The 22610-nt window shown below is 36.0% G+C and overlaps 1 protein-coding gene and 1 pseudogene across 1 annotated transcript; both read left to right on the top strand.

Moving 5' to 3' along the window:
* The first annotated feature begins 8243 nt into the window (after positions 1-8243).
* On the top strand, positions 8244-14296 carry LOC132635658 (sulfite exporter TauE/SafE family protein 3-like). Its single transcript, XM_060352135.1, has 12 exons — positions 8244-8625; positions 9690-9849; positions 10463-10663; positions 10751-10815; positions 11033-11066; positions 11164-11249; positions 11336-11422; positions 11536-11586; positions 11679-11900; positions 13340-13433; positions 13518-13658; positions 13784-14296. The coding sequence occupies exons 1-12, from the start codon at positions 8407-8409 to the stop codon at positions 13867-13869; spliced, it is 1446 nt and encodes a 481-aa protein (XP_060208118.1). The 5' UTR covers positions 8244-8406; the 3' UTR covers positions 13870-14296.
* Positions 14028-21849, top strand: LOC132637330 (probable sugar phosphate/phosphate translocator At4g32390; annotated as a pseudogene).
* Positions 21850-22610: the final 761 nt, after the last annotated feature.

Here is a 22610-nt window from a genome sequence, read left to right as displayed (position 1 = left end):
TTTATTTTCTTCTCATGTAAACATGTATGCACTTCAATTTTAATTCTTCGACACATATTTATTTTCTCTATGCACTTTTACTTGTTCACTTTAGACTTTTCACGGTCTTTAAGAATTAATAAATGAAGTACTCCCTCCGTCCCATATTACTTGGCCACATTACTTGACTTTTCACGTTCTTTAAGAATTAATAAATGAAGTGCTCTCTTCGTCTCATATTATTTGGCCACATTACTATACTTGACTTTTCACATTCTTTAAAAATTAATTAATAAATGAAGTACTTCCTTCGTCTCATATTACTTGGCCACATTATTATACTCGACTTTTCACATTCCTTAAGAATTAATAAATGAAGTACTCCCTTCGTCCCATATTACTTGCCTACATTACTAAAAATATATGTCTATTTTTCTATTATATATTTTTCTTTATTATATATAAACGCCTCAAGGTGGACAAACACAATAACAATAAGTTGTACAAAAAGCAACTGAAATTGTACTCTAAACATGAACTAACATGTGTACATTTCAGAAGTTTAACATTAATTCTACCTCTTGCGTGTTTACTTTTTAAGTCCCTGCGGGTCCGCAGTGTCTTAATTGTCCTTTCATTTCCTTCATTTGGTATATACTCCCTCTGTATCAATTTAAGTGTCTACGTTTGACTAGACACGGCGTTTAAGAAATAAAGATAAACTTTCAAATTTTATAGTTCTAAATTAAAAATGTGTATAATAAAATATCCTTTGAATCTTGTGATTATAAACTTGACATGTCGAATATTTGAATTGTCAACTTATTAAATATAAAAAGAGGCAGACATAACCAAAATAAGACAATTTTTTTATTTAACAATAAACGCCCAAGGTGGACGAACACAGCAACGTTAAGTTGTACAAAAAGCAATTGAAATTGTACTCTAAGTCGGGACTAACATGTGTACATTTCAGAAAGTTTAACATTAAAACTACCTTTTGTGTGTTTACTTTTTAAGTCCCCATGTTTATTTTTTAAGTCCGCACGTGTCCGTAGTGTCTCAATTGCCCTTTCATTTCCTTCATTTGACATATACTTCCTCTGTCTCAATTTAAGTGTCTACGTTTGACTAGACACGGAGTTTAATAAATAGAGATAGACTTTTGAAACTCGTGGTTCTAAATTAAAAATGTGTATAATATAATAAAATATCCTTTGAATCTTGTTATTATAAACCTGACATGTAAGACATTTGAATTGTCAACTTATTAAATATAAAAAGAGGCGAACATAACCAAAATAAGATAAATTTTAACAACAATTGAGAAATTAAGGGGAAAAATAAGAGGAAAGGCAAAAAAAAATATCGACTCACTAAGGAGAATCGCAGTATTATTTGTAAAATAAACAAACCATAGAGACTAACTAAAGTAAGTAACCAAATTAATTACGTTGGGTCTCGTGCATTGCACGGGCATAGTTTGCTAGTATGATACTAACAAAATAAAATAAGGTCTTTGATTGTTTACCCTTTACTCTTTCTTTCCACGTTCGGTGAGAATATTGGCCCTTTTAGATTAGTTTCTTTTAGGCCAAACCCATCGGTAGACATCTGTGGTCGTCCAGTTCTTTCACTTGAGCACCTAAAGTGGACCTTATTTCATTTAGACACCTAATGTGGGCAATACCTGTTCCAGTTAGACAATTTTTGCACCAGATTTTTTAAATCCCAAGCGCGTGTATATCAGTCGTCTCCTACGTGGATTAAGTGACCAATTACATTGTACCAGCTCATTTAAATTTTGCCAACTCAATTAATGATGTGCCAACTCATTTGCCAACTCAATTAATGATGTGCCAACTCATTTTAATTGGCCACATCATTGCACACGCGGGCAAATCAACTAAAGACCAAATTAGGGCTCAAAATTACCCATTTTCATATACACTCTTCAGGTGCAAACGATCAGGCGATTTGCCACGAAAACCGAGGTAAAATTTTCGTCGATTTCGTTCAATATCTTGTCTATTTTCACTTAATTCTTAGTTAATGATCACTCATAAGGTATTATTTTCATTTATTTGCAGGTTTTAGTCTGGAAATCGACCCTTTGGACTTTGTTCGTTTCAACTTCATTTGCGACATTGGAGAAATTTAAGGTTCTACTGAACTTTTCTCGTGTTCGTATGTTATATTGTGTTTAAATTAGGGTGTTTTTGTACGAAACTGGTTATTATCACTTTATTTGTACACTAGGGTTTATTTGGGAATTTCATTGTTAAAGTTCGGGTTTTTTTGGGTATTTCCTTGTTGCTTGTGTGTTGTGGGGTGTTGGGGAATATAATGAACGACTATATTCTTACTTGTTTTCACCATGGGGGTACAGTTGTGGAAGACCCTGTAGTGGGTTCCACGTACAAAGGGGAATTAGAGGTCTTTGGTGCTACTATCGATAAAGACTATTTTAGTCTTGTTGAGTTGGAAGCATACACTAAAGATCTTGGGTACACAAATGTCCTTGGATTCTACTGCAAAAAGGTTGATGATAGTGCCCTTTGTTCAGCTTACTTCTGATAGACAATTACTAAGGCTTGTGAATGACTTAAAACATGGTGATGAGTTTGATGTGTTTGTGGTCCATGGCATTGATGAAGTGGAGGAGTTGCCACAACCAATTGGTTTGTTGGTAGGGCCAGAGGGTGATGACTGTATTAATGACCCATGTGGCACTGATGAAGCTAGGGCAACACATGTGGGTGGGAGGGTATAAATACTGATGTAAATGTTCCAGATGGGGCTGAAACATTTCCAAAGGAGTCTGAAACACCTCTAAAGGAGGTTGAAACACTTCTAAAGGAGGCTGAAGCATTTCCAATTCCAAATGTGGGTGAAACAGATCCAAAGAGGGGTGAAACAGATCCAAATAGGGGTGAAACAAATTTGAATAGGGGTGAAACAGATCTGAATGGTGCTGAAACAAATCTGAATTATGGTGAAACAATTCTGAATGGGGCTGCAACAAATGGGGATCAATCATTTGTTGCTAGTAGTTCTGAATCAGATTTTCCAGATCTTGATGATTCAGATGTTGATGAAGAATTGAGAAACCTTAGAGCTGAAAAGAGGAGTAAAAAGAACCCCAATCCTAGAAGAAAAAAAACTAACACAGAGGAAATACCATTAGGTGAAGCTGGTGTTGATCGAGGCTTTGAAGATATTGGTAGAAATAAGTCTGCTAGGTATGTGGGAAGATTAGGTGGAGATGAGGATTAGATTGACAGTTCAGATTGTGATAGTGATGACAGTGGTTATGAGTTAGATGCTGATGCTGTAAGGGGTGTTGATCTACCAGCAAGAAGGAAGAGCACAAAGGTCAGGTATGATCCAGCTTGTGTAGTTACTATTTTTGAACTTGGTATGGTTTTTGAAAATGAAAAAGTATTTAGGAAAGCATTGGTTGATTATGCAATAGAATACAAAGTTAGTCTTAAGTTAAGGCCTAATCAACCTTGTAAAGTAAGGGCTCAGTGTAAGGGTAACAAACAGTGCAAGTGGTTGTGTTATGCTGCAACAGATAGAGATTCTGGTGACTTTATGATTAAGAGCTACCATCATGTACACAAGTGTACAACTTCTAACAAGAACAAAATGTGCAACACTAAATGGCTTGCTGCTAGATTTAAGGATGAAATAATTAAGCAGCCATCTTTGAGAATATGGGAAATACAAGACATGTGCAGGGATAAGTTAGGACTTTATGTGGGTAGGACAATTTGCTACAGAGCTAAAATGCAGATACTAAGAGAGTCTATGGGTGATTGGAATTTAGAGTTTGCAAGATTGTGTGACTATGCTGATATGATAAAACAGACAAATCCTGGTAGTTCTGTTTGGGTAAGGATAGACAGAGAAAGTTGTCCAGGGAAGAATTTGTTTGTGTACTTCTATGTCTGCTTGGATGCATTGAAGAAGGGGTGGATGGAAGGTTGTGGGAGAATAATAGGTTTTGATGGGTGTTTTCTAAAGGGTGCTTGTAAAGGTGAACTGCTAGTCTGCTAGTAGCAGTTGGCAAGAATGGAAACAATCAGATGTTTCTTATAGCCTGGGCAGTTGTTGACTCAGAGACTAAGCATAGTTGGAGTTTTTTCATTAGTTACTTGAAAGAGGATCTGCAGTTGGGTACTGGAGATGGTCTTACTGTGATGGCAGACATGCAAAAGGTAATGTACATAGTAACTTGTTTAATTTCTTACTGTTTCTTGCTGTTGAGTGTTTTTTTAATAATTTTTTTTCTTTGAAAGGTTTTCATGCTGTTGTAGAAGAATTGTTACCAGATGCTGAGCATAGGAAATGTGCAAGACACATCTGGTCCAATTGGCATCAAGAATGGAAGGGTGAAGAGAGAAGAAAACAATTTTGGAGATGTTCTAAGGCCAGTTTTGAAGTGAAATTCAGGTCAAAGCTTGATAAAATGAGCAAACTTGGTAATGATATTTGTGCTGATTTATTGCATTATCCAGAAAAATCATGGGTGAGGGCATACTTTAAAGAGCATTCTAAGTGTGATGTTGTTGAGAATAACATGTGTGAGACCTTCAATTCATGGATCTTGTCTTGTAGACACAAATCAATTATAACCATGTTGGAGGAAATTAGGAGAAAGATAATGACTAGACAATGTGATATGATTAAGTTTGCCAACACTTGGATATCTGAGATTTCACCTATGGCTAGACTTACCTTAGAGGATAATAAGGAAATGGCTAGGGGCTGCAAGGTTCTTTGGAATGCTGATGTTGGATTTGAGATTGGAGAGGGTGAGTATAGGCATACAGTTAACATGAGTACTAAGAGTTATAGTTGTAGAACTTGGCAACTGAGAGGAATTCCATGCCAGCATGCTGTTTGTGCATACTACCACATAGAACTAGAGCCTGAACACTTTGTGGAGCATTGGTATAGGAAGGATACATTCTTAAAGGCATGTAGTCATTTCATCCAACCAATTCCAAATATGAAGATGTGGCCTGAAACAAACAATCCAAAGATTGAGCCTCCTGCACCTAAACCAATGCCTGGCAGGCCGAAGAAGAAAAGAACAAAAGGCAAAGATGAACCAAAAAAGATGAGGTATGGAAAGGTGTCCAGAAAAGGGGGGAAAATAACTTGTTTAAAGTGTCATCAACAAGGACATAACAAAAAATATTGCAAGGTAAAATAGTTTTCTTTGAGTTGGTTAACTTGTTTATCATGTATTTTGGGTTTTTAAGTTGATTACTGCCTTTAAATATGCAGGTTGTGCCAGGTGCAGAAGCACCTAGCCAAAGTTTACAACACCCTGCAGAAGCACCTACAAGCTTAAGCTAGCCTACACCTTCAGCAGCAGTTTGTGATGATACAACTAGAGTTAGGAGGGTGAATCAATCAATAAAAGTTAGAAGCTCAAGCTAGCCAGCCCCACCTACAGATACAAGTATTCCTATTACAAGAGGAATAACAAGTCAACTATCTCTTAGAAGAAAACAAGTTGCTGGACAGAAGAGAGCCAAGGTTGCAATTGGAGAGGAACCTGCAACTAGGGGACACAAGAGGGCAGCTGATGTTGGATTTGGCATATACACAAGTACAAGTGGAACTCAAATACTAAATGTAATTCAATTCTAACTTTGGTCTCTAAAACACAACTACATGTAACAAAACTGATTATGCTTCATTTTTCTGCTAAAATGCAGCCAGGAACATCAAGCCAAAGAATTCTAGAAACTGGTTCAGCTTACAAGGATGCAAGTCCAACAGGCATAGACCTTGGTTATAAAGCTAGAGGATTGAGATGGAAAAACAAGGAAACTGTCACTGGCCCCCAATTGAGGCAGATGGCAAACAAGAACAAGAAGAATTGGCAGTATTAGGATAGGATGTAGTACTTAATTGACAATGTAATATGGCACCAAACAATTTCTCTTTTTGGATGGTTATTTTGGCAATCTGCTACTTGTATGTAGCAGTAAACAATTTGCAGTATTTTAATGTTTGCTTTTGGCTACTTGTATGCTAACTTTGAGCTCATTCTTGAGCATGTTAATATATTAGCTACTATTTGGGGTTACTTTGTGCCCATTATATACCTGTTATTGGTGTTTAAACAGTTTTGCTAATGTAATTATAGCTGCTGTTGGTGTTGAATAACATTGACCTACCTGTTGTTGGCAATAATATGTAGCTTAAACAGAGCATTGTTGGCAAATACAAAACAGAACAGGCCAGGTTTTTATGCAACTGCGTGAGGTCAAAAAAGAGCATTGTTGGCAAATACAGTATAGACAAAACAACATTTCATTCAAAATGCTGGTTTACATGAGTGACTGTTGGCCAAAGTTCAGCCATGCCAAAATACAAAATTGTCACAACAATGCAGTAACCAAATTACATTCCGACAATCCTAACAATATTACAATTACACAACTTAGCAAAAGGCAAGTACTTAAGGAGAACATATTGTACTGCTCCATCTAACAATTTGGCTTGATTTTTCATATCCCGAGCATCACAAAACCAGCAACAATGGCAGCAACAACCTATCTTCAATCCAAAAGAAATAATCACAACCACCCATTTTCTACAAAACCAATTTTCAACCCAACAATTAATCATCTAATAAATAATTAAATAAGGAATGAATGAAGATATAAGTTTACTTTTGGTATTTTACAACATAAAAATCTGCAACCTGGGTTTAATTGAGTCCAAGAAGTCTTCAATAATGCTTCATTACCACATCTACAATATCGGGCATGTTCATCAAAAAACTCCATGAAAGAGTCGGATAAGCTCGACATAATAGTAACAGCAATGGAACGAACGAGATGAAGCAGAAAATATTAGCTTGAATTTGAGGGAAAAAATTGATTGTGAAAAGGGGCTAAAATTAGGGCTAAGTTGGATTTTATTTTGAAGTGGAAAAGATGATATGTATAAATGGGGAAGTAATAATACCGTTGGCTGCCACATAGGATTAAAAAAAAAAGGTTACACGCGCGTTTTTTTGACTGATAACACGCGACATGCCAACGGTGCAAAAATTGTCTAACTGGAACAGGTATTGCCCACATTAGGTGTCTAAATGAAATAAGGTCCACTTTAGATACTCAAGTGAAAGAACTGGACGACCAGATGTCTACCGATGGGTTTGGCCTTTCTAAGGTCTTTGTTCTTGTTTACTTTTTCAAGTTTGATAATCCAATGCATGCAAAAAAAAAAAAAAAATAGCTTTGAAAAAGAATAAGAAAGCAAAAAGCTAAAATTAACTTCTCGACCAAAATCACGTTCACCGTTGTCGTACAATCACCACTGCCTGCTACCTCCATCTATAGCCAATACCTTATAATTATCATCGTCAGTTTCCACTATCGATAGAGCATATTTCATCAAACAAATAGTTTACACAATTAATACACTTATAAATGATTTTTTATACAATTTTATTGATATAAATTTAATTATTAAATGGACAACCCGGTATATAAAGCATCTTTCATGGGTCTGGAGAAGGGCCACAACCTGGGGATGTAGACTGTTTACCCTAATGCAAATATTAACGACTGTTCTCATGGCTCGAATCAGTGACTTAGGTCACACCGACAACTTTACCGTTGCTCCAAGATTCCCCTTCCATATAAATAATAATTTTTTATTATTTATTAATTTTAAATAAAGATGAATTTTACACATTCATATAGTGAGAAAACAAAAATGTCCATAATTTATTATTCGGATTTATAATAATATATCAATAACCAAGTATATAGTTTTTTTTATTCAAATATTTAAAATTTTAATTAAAAAGGAATGGGCCTTAATGTCCCTTTCGCCCTTCTTACCCTAATATAATACTCTCTCCAATTCACAATAAATGATTTTTGCATAGAAATAAAGAATAATTAAATTAAATAATTATTGCAATCAATATCATGAAATTATTTTTTAATGACTGTGTTAAACTTAAAATTATTTATGGTAAACTAAAGCAAATAGAAACAAAAATACTTATTATAAATAGATAAAGTGGCTCATGAAAGTTACTCCACTTTAATAGAAAAGGAAAAATTGGAGAGAAAAAGTTGGGAAGCAAAATGAACGTGCACTGAAGACCCGTTGCCTTCGGGTGTCGGGACCCACGTAGTTATTAGTCACTCAAACTGCGTCGTTTGATGTAGTGTATCCATCTCTGTCTTATATATATATATGTTCACTCATTCATTCATCCTTCTACTACTGTACCACTACTCTTTCTCTCTGTTTCCATTAATAAAAGGAAACTTCCTTTTCCTACCAAACAAAGAGATTGGGTCTTTCTACTTTCCTTGTTTCTTGTGTTTATATACTGTGTTTGAAAAACTCAGTTTGTGAGAATTCTTTTTTGTTGTTATGGCGGGTGTTGGAGCAAGATTGAAGGTTTTTAGGCCATTGTTGTCAATTTCTTGGAGTTTTCTTTTGGCTGCTATATTTGTTTCAGCTGAAAGAAGTTTAAAGAGAGAAAGTGTTGCTCATAATGCAACTACTCACCAATCTGATGCTGATTTACTTTCTTCTGTTGTCAATTTCTTGTGGAAGCCTAATGAATCTGGTTACCAACATGTTTGGCCGGTAAATAATTCTTGATCTATGTTTCATTACTGTTCCTTCCGTTTCAATTTGTTTGTCTGTTTTTACTTGACACCAAGTTTAAGAAAATAAAAATACCTTTGAATCATGTTTTCTTAAACCAAGGACACGTGGAATGTACCACGATCTTAAACATGACATGTGTAAAATTGAAATTAAAGAGTTGTGAAAAAGAAAAAGAAGCATCATTTTTTAAACGGATTAAAAAGAAAAGTAAGACAAACAAATTGAAACGGAGGGAGGGAGTATCTTTCCTTTTTTTTTTTTTTTAAGTTCTGTTGTATTTTTATAGGTTTGAATTTTTCGAACTAGTTGTGATTTGTTTATTGTTATGTGACCTGCTGGATTGAATTGATAGTGGTAGTTGGTAAAGTTAGTAAACACAATTTAGTTGATTAGGTGGGACCATTAATGGACTAAAAAATTGAATCTGGAGTAGTTAGCTCTATGTATGCATGAAATGCACCAATAAGTTATCTTTGTGCATATTTGTGCACTTGTTGCTTTTTTTTTTTTCTGGAGTTGTAGAATATGGATGTCAACATGTATATTTACTTGCTGTTTGAGATCAAGAATAAAGAAGGAATGAAAACGTAATGAATATGTTCGAATAAAGCTGATCGAAAAAGACTAAGATGAAATCCATATATCTAAGATATATGAGTGAGTTGGCCAATGTGAAGTTTGTATTCCAGAGTAGTTATGTTAATTTTCCATTTGAAGTGATGCTAGCGTAATGCTTCTCACAAAGGTAGGGAGGTAGGGGTAAGGTCTGCGTACATCCTACCCTCTTCAGACCCACTTGTGGGATTACACTGGGTATGTTGTTGTTACTGAATAATGCTTCTGACATCTGAGATGGTAGCATATTGGAAATCTGAGCTATGATTGGGCTTCCAAATCCATGCGCCATATTGATTTATAAAATCCTACTTTAATAACTCCGCCGATATTTTCATTAGGCTCCTGACCTTCTGTTTGCTTTAATCCTGTCGACGTGTTTGACAACGGAAGTTTTGAATGTGTGTTACTGGATGTCATTGCAGGAAATGAAATTCGGATGGAAAATTGTTGTTGGTTCCATAATTGGATTTTTGGGAGCAGCATTTGGGAGTGTAGGTGGTGTTGGCGGTGGTGGCATATTCGTACCTATGCTTTCTCTCATCGTTGGATTTGATCCAAAATCATCTACTGCAATTTCAAAGTGTAAGATCGGGAGCACTAGAGTAAGAAATTTGATTGTTAATTTCATGGTTTCAATGGCTTAACAAACTGTAGTGAATGTATTGTTTATTCTGATCCTTCTGGACTTGCCGATGATTATTGAAGGGAAGGAACTTAATGATAAAAAGAAAGAAAAAAGAAGGGATCTTAATGAGCAATGACTCAATAGACCCTGAACTTTTCACCTGGAATTACTCCTGACTCAAGTTTTCATTGGAAAACGTTCTCCATGCTCCTTCTTATCACTAAACCTCCTTGCCCTCCACAGTCCTTGAGCTAAATTCAGTTATCGTATGTTGGGAGATTGTTGAATATTATTTTCCCTTTTTGTGAGAAGTATAGCTTTTAGCTTAAGTCACAATTTGGATTTCTAAACAGAAATTAGCAACTAGATAAGACAACTGTGCATATCAGATAATTTACTCCCTGATAAAATGCTTTTTCCCCATAGGCAGAATAGGAGTAAAAAACCCTTGGATTCACACTTTTTATCAGCAAAGCACTGTAGTAGCAGGTCTTAGTTTCTGAATTTTCCTCATCTGTTAGCTGCTCTCTCCTGGTTAAGGGACTCACAGATTCTATTCTTGATTGTCAGGCATGATCATGGGAGCTTCGGTCTCTACTGTTTACTACAATCTAAAGCTCAGGCATCCAACGATTGATATGCCTATTATTGATTATGATTTGGCCGTGCTCATCCAGCCAATGCTGATGCTTGGCATTAGTATTGGAGTTACTTTCAATGTGATATTTGCTGATTGGATGGTAACAGTTCTGCTTATAATACTCTTCGTTGGTAAGACTGCACTTGAAATATGGCACACTTTGTGTTTCCTTTACCCACTGCTCCAACAAAACTTCTGAACTTACGTGATTGTTGCAGCTACATCAACCAAGGCCTTTTTACGAGGGGTAGAGACGTGGAAAAAAGAGACTATCATGAAAAAGGTTAATGAATTTTTTTCCCTATTTGAATACAGTCTGTACATTGTGAAACATGTTTAAATTGTCCGTACTTTTGCTCTTTATTTTCACCCATTTTAGTGGCATCCATTCTGTACAGTTCATAGCATGCCTTGTCCCATTGAATTCTAGCAAGGCTAAGTAAATAAGGTCATATATGTTAAGTGTTGGTTTTGATAATCATATGTTTTTCTTACTTCAGGAGACTGAGGCTGCGAAAAAGTCAGGCGCAAATGGTAGGTTATACAAATGACTTATTTATTATATATGAGTTTATTGGGATTTCAGTCTTGGTGTTCTTTTCTTTTCTGCTGATATGTTTTTTTGTCCTAGGCGCTGGTGAAGACGCAGAATACAAGCTCCTTCCTGGTGGTCCCAGCGCTGACACTCAAAAGAAAGAAACAGAACCTGAACCTGAGGTAACTTATCTTAGATCTTGAAATGAATCAATGGTAATATTCTGCTTCTTCTGATAGTTTAGATCTAATCAGCTATGTCATTTTAGGTGCCTATCTTGGAGAATGTTTGCTGGAAGGAAACTGGACTCCTCTGTATAGTTTGGGTTGCATTTCTAGGCCTGCAAATTGGCAAGGTTTTCATTTCTCCTTATCTGTATTTTTTGTTTATGATCCCACATATACTCGGTGTTTTTTAAAGGTATTTTTAATTTTGTAAACTAACCCGCCTTGTGTGTTGTGGAAATAGAATTATACAGACAATTGCACACCAACATACTGGGTGGTGAATCTGTTGCAGGTTCGTGTTTATCTATGTTAAAGGTTGATGCAAACTCTAAAATCCCGAAAGTTATTCTAGCAATGAACACAAAGTCTTTCAATGTCCTGCAGATCCCAGTTGCCCTCGGTGTATCATCTTATGAAGCTGTTAGCCTGTACAAGGGTTGGAGAAAGATTGAATCTAAGGGAGAAGATGGAACTAACTTCCAGGTGCTGCAACTAATGACTTATTGCTTTTTGGGAATAGTAGCTGGTATGGTAGGAGGACTTCTTGGTTTGGGTGGAGGATTTATTATGGGTCCTATGTTTTTGGAGCTGGGTGTTCCTCCTCAGGTGCGTTTTTATTGTTATCCTTAAGTGGTATGGAGCAAAATGAAAACATTTTTTCTTCATACAATCGGGTGCAGAAATGCTACCAATCTATGGTTGGTTCATTTTGCTGGTTATGCTTGCTGAGAAAATAATTTGTTTGTACTCAGAATGGCAATTAACGATTGAAATTTTAATCATGAGTACAAGCATGTAATTTTTTGGATGCAAATGTGAAGTCGAAGGGATCTTAGATATGTTAGAAAAAACGGATTATTGACTTCCTGGATTGAAAGAGAAACTCAAACAATGAGAATCAAAGATAAGGTGCCCCAAATATATTGATTAAAAAAAGATGCCTAAATATTTTTGATAGAGACAATTTCAGTTGTCATTTGTTTAGTAATGTTTATATGTGCCCTTGATCTTTAACAAATTCCGTGGTCAGTAGAAGCATTGACTTTTACCCACAAAAGGTTGTGCTGAATAATGTTACTTAAGTTAATAGGGCTTTGTCTTTTGAATGTAGAATTTAGCAAAATTCTTTGATACATCATTTCTCGGCAAATTGGATTAATATTTGTGTATCATGACATTCACAAAGCATCTTCCTATAGCTTCACACATGATATCATTTCTCAATTTTCCTTCCATGTTTCATTTTACCTATGCCTCTGTATATTCATGTTAATCTTACAGGTAAAAGAGCTTATCTTGTCGCATTTGAAGTTTCCCATATTTTTTGTTTTTTCCCCATATGTGGTGGTTTTTTTTCTTTGATTATCAGTAAATGGAGTTGTTTGATGCTTGTACTTCGATTATCAAATTGTTTTAATTTCTATAGTAGTTCACCATGCCTTTTATACTGCTTTAAATTGCTTGTTCTTTTCGCTAGTACTATTTGATTGCTTCTTTTACTATGTTATTTATCATATTATCTTGTTGCTATTACTGCTCATTATTACTGTTTATTATTCATGATGCTTTTTCGTCTCTCTTTGAGCCGGGGGTCTATCGGAAACAGCCTCTCTACCCGTCAAAAGGTTGAGGTAAGGTCTGCGTACACTCTACCTCCCCAGACCCCACCTGGTGGGATTATACTGGGCATCATGTTGTTGTTGTTGAGTTGTTTGATGCTTAATATTTAGCAGCTGTATATATGGCAAGCAGAGTTAGGAAAATGTTACTGCTTTGTGTCTAGGACAATCTTTCACCAGTTATTTCATGGAAGTTGTCCATGACTAAATTTGGATAAAATTTAGGATCTTTTATTAAGTGAAAAATACAATTATCCAATTATAAACCAGTGCATGTATAAATTTCAAAATTCAGTTGGTAGTTGAATATTACGGTTAAAGTTATCATTTTTCCTTCACTGAGATGCCCGTCTATCTTCATATCTGTTCCAAGTTCTCATCATACTTTATAGCCATTGTCTCATGTTACTGTGTTTGTGCTACTAGGTTTCAAGTGCCACTGCCACCTTTGCAATGATGTTCTCCTCATCAATGTCTGTTGTAGAGTATTACCTTATAAAGCGTTTCCCAGTTCCCTATGGTATGTGCTGATCCCTTGAATTAACGATTATAAGGTAGATTTTTCACCTTTATATCGAAACTGAAAGTTGTATTCTTGCCGCAGCTGCGTACTTCGTTGCCGTGGCAACTGTTGCTGCTCTCGTTGGGCAACATGTTGTGAGGAGGATGATTGTGATACTAGGAAGAGCATCGCTTATCATCTTCATCCTTGCCTTCACAATATTTGTCAGTGCAATTTCACTAGGTATGTGTGTATTTCCGGCGGTGCCTCATCAGCATCAACATTTAAACATCTTCCCAGATGAATCATGACTTCATTCTCTATTTCAGATTGAATTGGTATTACAAATTTATTATCTGGTTTGACAGGTGGGGTTGGTGTCTCAAACATGATAGGGAAGATCCACCGCCATGAATACATGGGCTTCGAGAACCTTTGCAAATTTGATCCTTAATTAATTTTTGATTCTAGGTGAAGCAAACTGGTCGTATATTAGTGCTTCGCTAATTCGAAGTATTGGCTTAAGTTGGAGAACAATTCTTGGCTTGGTGGAGGAAGACAGCCACCATCTCAATTTAGCTAGTTCAGTTCTACATTAGATATACACCGGCAATGAATCTGCTGTGGAAGATTTCTGCTCTGGAGAAACTACTGTGGTATATTTCTGCTGTGGGTGTTTTCATCATTTTCCCCTGATAATGTGGGACTTTGCCCCTGTTGTTGTCATGTCTGCTTAAATGAGATTCAGTTTTGTAACTATTGAACACCAGAAATAATGGAGAAAAGAGATAGAAATTCTTAAAGTCATTTAATTTGTAACACTGTGTTATCTTGGTGTAAAACACTACTGTGGAAGATAGTCTGAATTATTATTGATTCGATATTGTGACTGTCCCTTTTGCTAGCCAGTAGTACTTGAGCAGTTGAGCTTATTTATTGATGTCTCGTTCAAGGGAAATAATTATTATTGATATCTTGTATGATTGAGAACATGATCTATACCAAATGAGTGCCTAGGTTGATGCTTCATGCAGTGGTTTGAGTATTTTACTTGGCCATTTGAAGTGTGAATAATGCCTTACCTCCCATAACATATAAAATTCTGTTATTTGCCACTTCTTATTTTGTCCATCTCTACCTAATCCAATTGCACGCATAAAAGTTTGGTCAAAAACTAAAGATTTGGTATAAAATACTTTTGGGAGTATCAACCTCTCATTGTATCTCACGGCTGACAGTAATCACATGAGGCCATGAGGGTCAGATAGATTAAATAGCCAAACATGTGAATGAAAAGAGCTACACGTGAAGTAGGAGTCTCTTGGACCAGAAAACAGTTTGTTTTTGTTTTTGTTTTTTATTAGTGTTTGAACTTGGTTTTGGGATTATCTGAGAGAGCCTATTTGTTCTTTTCGTTTTCAAAAACAAACGAAACAAAATGTGTTTGGACAAAATACAAAAAACAATTTAGTTGAAAATTGAAATATTCCTTTACAGAGTAAAAAATGTTAGCTGACGAGCTGAACCTTGTATAATTAGAATGCGAATTAGTAACTCCATTAGCGAGCTATCTCTCAATTTTCAAATTTGATCACTTTGTTTACATATGATGTAATTGCTTTTTTGTTTCCAAATGATGTAGTTATTTCAAAAGTAATACTATACGGAGTAACTGAATTGTAGTGGTTCTTAACTAACTAATTTCATTAAGATCGTATAATCCTAGTCTCAAGTTAATTCCACTTTACATTAGCTCCATACACTGGAAGAATATAATAGTAAGAAGAAAGACAAGTCGAAGTAGACTCAATAGGATTTTTCATTTTATTAAAAATATTATTTACCATATGATTTGCACTCTTTATTTTTTCATGTTGTATACATTATATTTAGTTGTCTCCATAGGGTGAACGTTGAAAGGGATTAACTGGCACTTTTATGTCAAGAACAACTTTGTTTGGTAGGTGTTTGTTTGCTCACTCAGACAATGTTCTGAATACGCAAGTGTGCAGTTCCACCATCTTCTTAAACGGTTCCCCCCAGATTATGATCATCAAAATCTTATTTCTCGAAGGCATCTAATAACTTCACTCACTAAATTTTAATCAAAGGAAATATTTGAGGGTTTTACTTCGCCTTTTGAAGATTGAATAATGCTTATAATTTTGTGATCATATAAAATTCTATATTTGTCACCTTCTTATTCTATGAATCTTTACCTAACCCAATTGCACGCATGAAAGTTTGGTATAATCTGCCAAAAGAATAATGGCATACTTTTGGGGAGCCAGGAAATCTACTGGACAGGGGACTTCAATGCCAAGTGGGCATGCATGCTTGCCCAAGCCAGCTAGCTAGATACTTCTAACAACTTTGGACTTTTCTTTATGAAGATCTGCTTGTGAGTTGGCACTTGCGTGGCAATCAATTTGAACCAATAATTTGTCTAATATCATTTAAAAATTGTTACCCCTCGATGTATCTCACGGTTGACAACAATCACTTGAGGCCAGACTTTTTTGGCCATTCGGTGTTTGATACTCATTTTGAAGTTCGATAAATTCAAATTCACGTCGGATAGTTTCATTTTGAGGTAAGCGCTTCTTATCAAAGATAACTCATTCAAAAATTCAAATTCAAAACCTCTAATTAAAGGTGGACAAGTACTTACCAGTTACCACCCACCACTGTACTTATCAAAGAAAACTTGTCTTTAAAAAAATCATTGAGATGGTAGGAAGTGATTGGGTTTGTGCACATGTTCACTATGGAACAAAAGTCTTTCTGCTTGTTCAATCTTGGCCATTAATCTTTCTTGAGATGGATTGAGTGTACATAACAAGAAATTTCTAGCTAATGGAGTAATGTGCAATTGATTTTAGAATATAAAAAAGACAATCTTAATTTAGATTATTGAAAGTCAACTGTGGATCCAACACCCAAGGTACTGCCTACCACACTTCTCCACGCCATCTAAAAACATGTGAGCGAGAATGATTGGTGGCTTTAACAAATGAATCACAGTTTCATGGGAAGATATTTAATTAGTTTAAGATTTCCTTTCAAATTTAAAATATAAAATAAAGTTAAATAAATGACATATAATTGGCGGTTGTTTGGTTCACTTATTAATTATGTGGGATTTATACAGTAGGGATTATTTATGCGATGATACGCTATAACGTAAGAGTAAACTTGGACCACTTTGGTTTAACTAGGATGCGGCATATAATTTTGGTTTATTCGCACAAATGTCCTATTTCGGGGTAGTCTTTAGTTTTCGTCTCTCAAATTGTTGGTCTTTAATTTTTGCCCCTTAAATTATTGGTCTTTAATTTTTGTCATTCGGCACTTTAAGTGGCTAAAAATACCCTTGATATTCTGAGTTCGAACCCAAGCAGAGTATAAAAAAAAAAGAATCACAAGGCATGATTTCATAGCAAATTATGCCCATTCGGACAAAAGTTATGCCATAAGGCATAATTTCTACGTAAAGCATGCCTTGTCGGCATAGTTTTGTAGAAATTAAGTTATACTACAAAACTATGCCGGAAAAGGAACTACATAGAATATAGAACTATGTCTTTTCAATACATAGGCAAAAGTTATGCCTTAAGGCAAGATTTCATAGTTATGCCTTTTCAATACTACAGAATTATGCTTTAAGGCATAACTTTTGCCCGAATAAGCATAATTTGCTATGCAATTCTACCTTGCGAATTTATTTATTTTTTGCCCGTGTTGGGGTTAGAACCCGAATCTTTGGTTTCATAGACTAGCGAATAAGGATACTTTGGCCCACAAATTTTCATTAAATGAGAAGTAAGGGCAGAAATTAAAAACCACCGATTTGAGGGGCAAAAATTAAAGACTAGTCCGTATGAAGGTAAATCCGCGTAAATGTTGAGTAAAATAAAATATGTAAAATGAGGTTTCATTAGTCCAGAAAGGCAATTTTGAGCCATTCTGGTGACGACGAGGATAGATTGGAAACCATTTTTTAGAGCATAGTTTAGAGACAACTTTGACTCTTTGCTGTTTTCACAAAGGAACAAAGTCATTTGTAACAGCTTTTGATACGAATAAGAATTAAAGCGGAGACGTACTCCTATTTACTGTCAAGCTTATCAAAGAGGATAACATACTATAGCATCCTCTTTGGATTATTAGTTATGATTGCTGATATTTGATGAAGTGAACAAGATCACTATCATACACTTTCGGTGAGAGGCAAATCAATGTGCAATTTTTTGGCGCATGAAGGCTATAGACATGAATGAAGAAGATTTGTTAATATGGGAAGACACGCTCAAGCATACAGAATTTATTCTCCTAAGTAGACTATGACCTTGTTTATTTTTATTAGGATTAAGACGTCTGACTGTTGTTACACCTCAGAAAAATTTTCGTGTCGTCATATGATAGATAGACTAATGCAGGGTGAGACGAGTATGATATTTCTATAAGTAAGGAAGGTTATTTAACGATCCTAGTTGAGATTTCAAAGATGTGGGAAGTAAGAGGAGAAAGTTCCTTAAGGAGGGCAAAGTATATGTTATGTTTTGGAAAATTCCGTAAGGTACCGAGCTAATGTTGACTTAATGATGTCTTAAAAAAGAGTTATAACTCTCCTTAGATTGGTAATGAAGTGTTACACAAGTGTCAAGAAGGTTCCATAAGGATTGGAGATCGAACGAAACGACGGAAACCATTTCAATGAAGTGGAGTTATACGACCACTTATACGGTCCGTATAACTTTATACTGTCCGTATAACCCCTAGCAGGAAAATGATTTCCGTGATGGTGAACCACGGCCACTTATACGGATCGTACAATGTTATACGGACCGTATAAGTGTCCGTATAACACCCGACGGGCTGAGTTATTCTCAAGTGTATAAATATGATCCAACTTCATTATTTTCATTTTAACACTTCTCCACTTCTCTCCGAGTCTCTAGAACATTCCCTACATTTCATATACAAGAATCCAAAGGAGATCCAAGGCTCATATCATTAATCTAAGGGAATCAAGTACAAGGAAGCTCTTAGGGGTTGCTTGAGTCAAGAAAACTCTATGGATTGAAGTTAGGGTTTTTCTTCAAGTGAAGTATTTCCATCCAAGGGTTATTCCTACTCAATCAAAGGTAAGTTTTATGATCATTTCATGTTATTTGAACTATGGAGACGTTGAAAGACTATGGTAGAAGAAGAAAGTAGAAAATGGAGTTTAATAGCTTTTATGATGTTTATGAGTAGTAATCTATATGTAGTCATGATTCTTAGTATGATATGAATATAACCATGATGTGGAAGGTAATAATGGTGATGAATAAGCATTATATGAAAATGTGCTAAAATGGTTATGAAGTTGCTAGTATGAGTTGAACATGGGGGTAAATATTGAAGGCTTAGTGTAATGTGATTACTTGAATTGGATATTATGAGCGTATTATGGATGTTATTGTGGTTGTTGGGAGTTGTTTTGTGATATGGTGGAAATTGACGAAATAGGGAAAATGCTGCCCAATTTTCATTAGACTATAAATTATTCTAGTTTGAATTTAATAGTATCATTAAGGTTTAACTATGGTATGAATCCTTCTAAATGTAGGTAATTCAAGCTTCCACGGTGAATGTTAGATAGTTGAGAAGACAAAGAGGTATGTAAGGCTAACCCTTTTTTCGATAAGGAATGGTTCCTTGGCATGTATATCCTTTTTATGAGTTCTATAATGTCCTCCAAATGATTTTATCTCCAAAGCTACTAAAGCTCATGATCCTCGATACTTTCATGATTCCATTACATCCTTTATACGATAGTTGATCCTCCAAGGATAGACGTAACAAAAACGATAATGGTAATGATGTTGATGATGCTTATGGACCCTTACGTATACGTGTCTAAGTATGTATGACTATTACGTGTGTCACGACCCAACTTAGGGCCGTGACGAGTGACCGAGCTTATCCTGCCCGATAACCCAACTTATGTTACATGTTCTCAAATATGGCATTCAATAGGGTTTTTTTTTTCTAAGTCTGAAAGCGGTAAACAGAATATCGAAGTCAACCTGTAACTCAAAACATCCGAAAGCATATTTATATATCCATACATGACATAAGACAAGGCGAGCCAACGAGGCTACCGCCACTTTTGTACAACAAAATAATGGCCGACAAGGCCAAACAGTAACCATGACACCCACGCCGTTCGCAGACTTCTAAAGAGTATGACCCGCAATATATACACAAAATTATACCAAAACAGGAACAGTCTCCGAAGCAAGTGGAGTTGTCTGACTCCCAGTGCCGACCCCTCCTAGGTGGCTGGATTGCCGATCCGCGTCCCTGAACCTGCGAGCATGAAGCGCAGCCCCCGAAGAAAGGGGGTCAGTACGGAATATGTACTGAATATGTAAAGCATTACTGAATCATAAACAAGGAGAAGCATAACAGTAAACAAGTTTAGAAGCAACCCGGGAGTAACCTGGAACAACGTTTTAATCCGTGCCATATAGTACCTTACACAAATTCTAGCATACCTAATATAGATACAACATACACAAATTCTAGAATACACCATATAAATATAGCATCACAATAGTCCCTTCGGACGGCCGCTTCCGGCATATATGGCCCCTTCGGGCAGCCGCTTCCGGCTTAATAATAATGATGGCCCCTTCGGGCATGTCGCTTCCGGCATAATAATAATGGTGATAGCCCCTTCGGGCATGCCGCTTCGGGCATAATAACAATGATGATATCCCCTTCGGGCGTGCCGCTTCCGGCATAATAATAATGATGATAGCCCCTTCGAGCATGTATGTAAATATGCAAAGGCATGAAACTCTTTGAAAACCGTCAAAAGACTCCCTTCGGAGCAACTTTAGTTTCAAAACGGGAACTTCTCCCTTTTTATTTTCTTCCAAAACTATCATGTATCACTTTGAAAGATCCATAACATAACTGAGGCCATGTGTTACATAGCACACTCAGACATAAGCTGGGGCCATAGCACACTCAGGCATAAGCTGAGGCCATAGCACTCTCAGGCATAAGCTGAGGCCATATGTATATAGCACACTTAGTCACGTCATGAAAACATCTAATAGTTTAGGCTCGAAAATCTCACACCCCCTTCGGAGTGGTTTTGAAAGTCTAAATAGTAAAATCTCGCACCCCCTTCGGAGTGGTTTTTGAAAATCAAACTTTATGCTTCCTTTAGTACAAAACTAGTTTTCTCGAAATCATTAGCAAACCATAAATACGTTTCAAGTAAATCCGAGTCAGCATAAGAAAGTTAACGACCATATGCACGAGCAGAGTGGTGAGAAACTAAATGCACATAAGTCAACTTTTAAGACTCGATGGATAAGTATACTTACCGATACCTGAAGACTCAGAAACAAGTTTCTGGTCAACCCGAATTAGTATAAGAAAGTTACAAGCGTTTGAAGTACAGAACCTTCTACAAGCGTTTCAGAAGCTATTTTTGGAAAATCAAGCAACAATCATATCTAGGGCTGGGCATAAAATACCGAAAACCGAATTACCGAACCGAACCGGCTATTTCGGTATTTCGGTATTCGGGAATTCGGTTTTCAGTTCGGTATTCGGTACTGAACTATAAAATTTAGTATTTCGGGATCGGTATTCGGTATTTACAATTATACCGTTCAGTAATTCGGTAAATACCGAATACCGAAATTAAGTCCAGTAGTGAGTAGTCCAGCCCAAATCCGAAATAAAGGCCCATTGTAAAAACATTTGAAGTGCAGTAGTCCAGCCCAAATCTCTCTTACAATGATCCACATGACCTTTTGTTCATCTTTAGGTTTCCTTCTTGTTCGTGTCTTCAAAGTTGTTGAGCCTGTTTCTTTATCTCGTAATGTCTACCTCACTTGTATACTCCCTATTGGTGCTCTTTATTCTGTTTCCCTTTGGCTTTCAAACTTTGCTTATATCTATCTTTCTGTTTCTTTTATTCAAATGTTGAAAGCCCTTATGCCTGTTGTTGTTTATACTATTGGGATCTTGTTTAAAAAGGATAGTTTCAAGAACTCAACTATGGGGAATATGCTTGCTATTTCAGTTGGTGTTGCTATTGCTGCGTATGGTGAAGCAAAGTATGATTCTTGGGGTGTTTTACTTCAGATACTTGTTTGTTTTGTTTGAGGCTACTAGGCTTGTTATGATCCAGATCTTGTTGACTTCAAAGGGTATTAGCTTAAATCCAATTACTTCTTTGTATTATGTTGCTCCTAGTTACTTGGTTTTCTTGTCAATTCCTTGGATTTTTGTGGAGCTTCCAGTATTGAGAGAGAACTCGAGTTTTCAGTTTGATTTCGTTTCTGGGAAATTAAATGGGTTGAAGTTCTGGTCACTTCCTTTGTTTGATGGTCCAGCTTCATTGCTGGTTCAATTTAGGTAAATTTATTGAACTCACTCATGGTGGAAAACAATTGGTGTCCTTTGATTTCCTGCAATTTTATGGTCTGTAAATTACTAGCATTTCAAGCAGTATTGCTCTGTTGTAATCTATCTAAAGTAAGGAAAGAAGTAAACTGTACAGGATCTTTCTGACTTCAGAGAGCTTGTATCTTTGTTCTTATTTCTGAAAATGGGTTTAATCTGCATTTTCATAATGTCGGAAAAACTAAGAGTCGCTGTTCTGGTTTCACAAGCTGCACTTAGCTTTATTCAAGGTACGTAATTGTGCATTTTAGTGAAACCAACTTCCTTTCATCCTATAATCGATATGCATACTTATAAAAGAGAGGAAAATCTTGAGTATTGATGAGCAAAAAAATAGTATTACCGAATACCGTACCGAACCGAAATTTAATTTACCGATTCCCGAATTACCGAACCGAAGTTTGAAAGTTTGGTATTTGGTATATACTTTCAATTACCGAATACCGAATTACCGAACCCGAACTTTAAAAATATCGAACCGAATACCGAACGCCCAGCCCTAATCATATCAAGTGCCTTTCGGATATCGTTATGGATCAAATCAAATAGAGCTTTTGGAACCATATGTACGTATCAAAGTATATCAAAGTCTCAACGGAATAATCGAACGAGCTAGCATTTGAAAATCAAAACTTTAGTCATATCAATTATCTTTCAAATGCCATTCGGGAACATATCAACCGAACTTCGGACATCATAGATACACATCAAAACCAT

Source organism: Lycium barbarum, chromosome 4 (genome assembly GCF_019175385.1).
Source record: "Lycium barbarum isolate Lr01 chromosome 4, ASM1917538v2, whole genome shotgun sequence".
Lineage (NCBI taxonomy): Eukaryota > Viridiplantae > Streptophyta > Magnoliopsida > Solanales > Solanaceae > Lycium > Lycium barbarum.
This window is presented reverse-complemented; position numbering and strand designations above follow the sequence as displayed.

What these genes read in the sequence shown, in the direction of transcription:
- LOC132635658 (XM_060352135.1), top strand. Translation starts at nt 8,407, where the DNA reads ATGGCGGGTGTTGGAGCAAGATTGAAGGTTTTTAGGCCATTGTTGTCA. An exon ending in ATCTACTGCAATTTCAAAGT is followed by an intron (nt 9,850 to 10,462) that starts GTAAGATCGGGA and finishes CTTGATTGTCAG; the next exon opens with GCATGATCATGGGAGCTTCG. An exon ending in GAAAAAGTCAGGCGCAAATG is followed by an intron (nt 11,067 to 11,163) that starts GTAGGTTATACA and finishes TTTTTGTCCTAG; the next exon opens with GCGCTGGTGAAGACGCAGAA.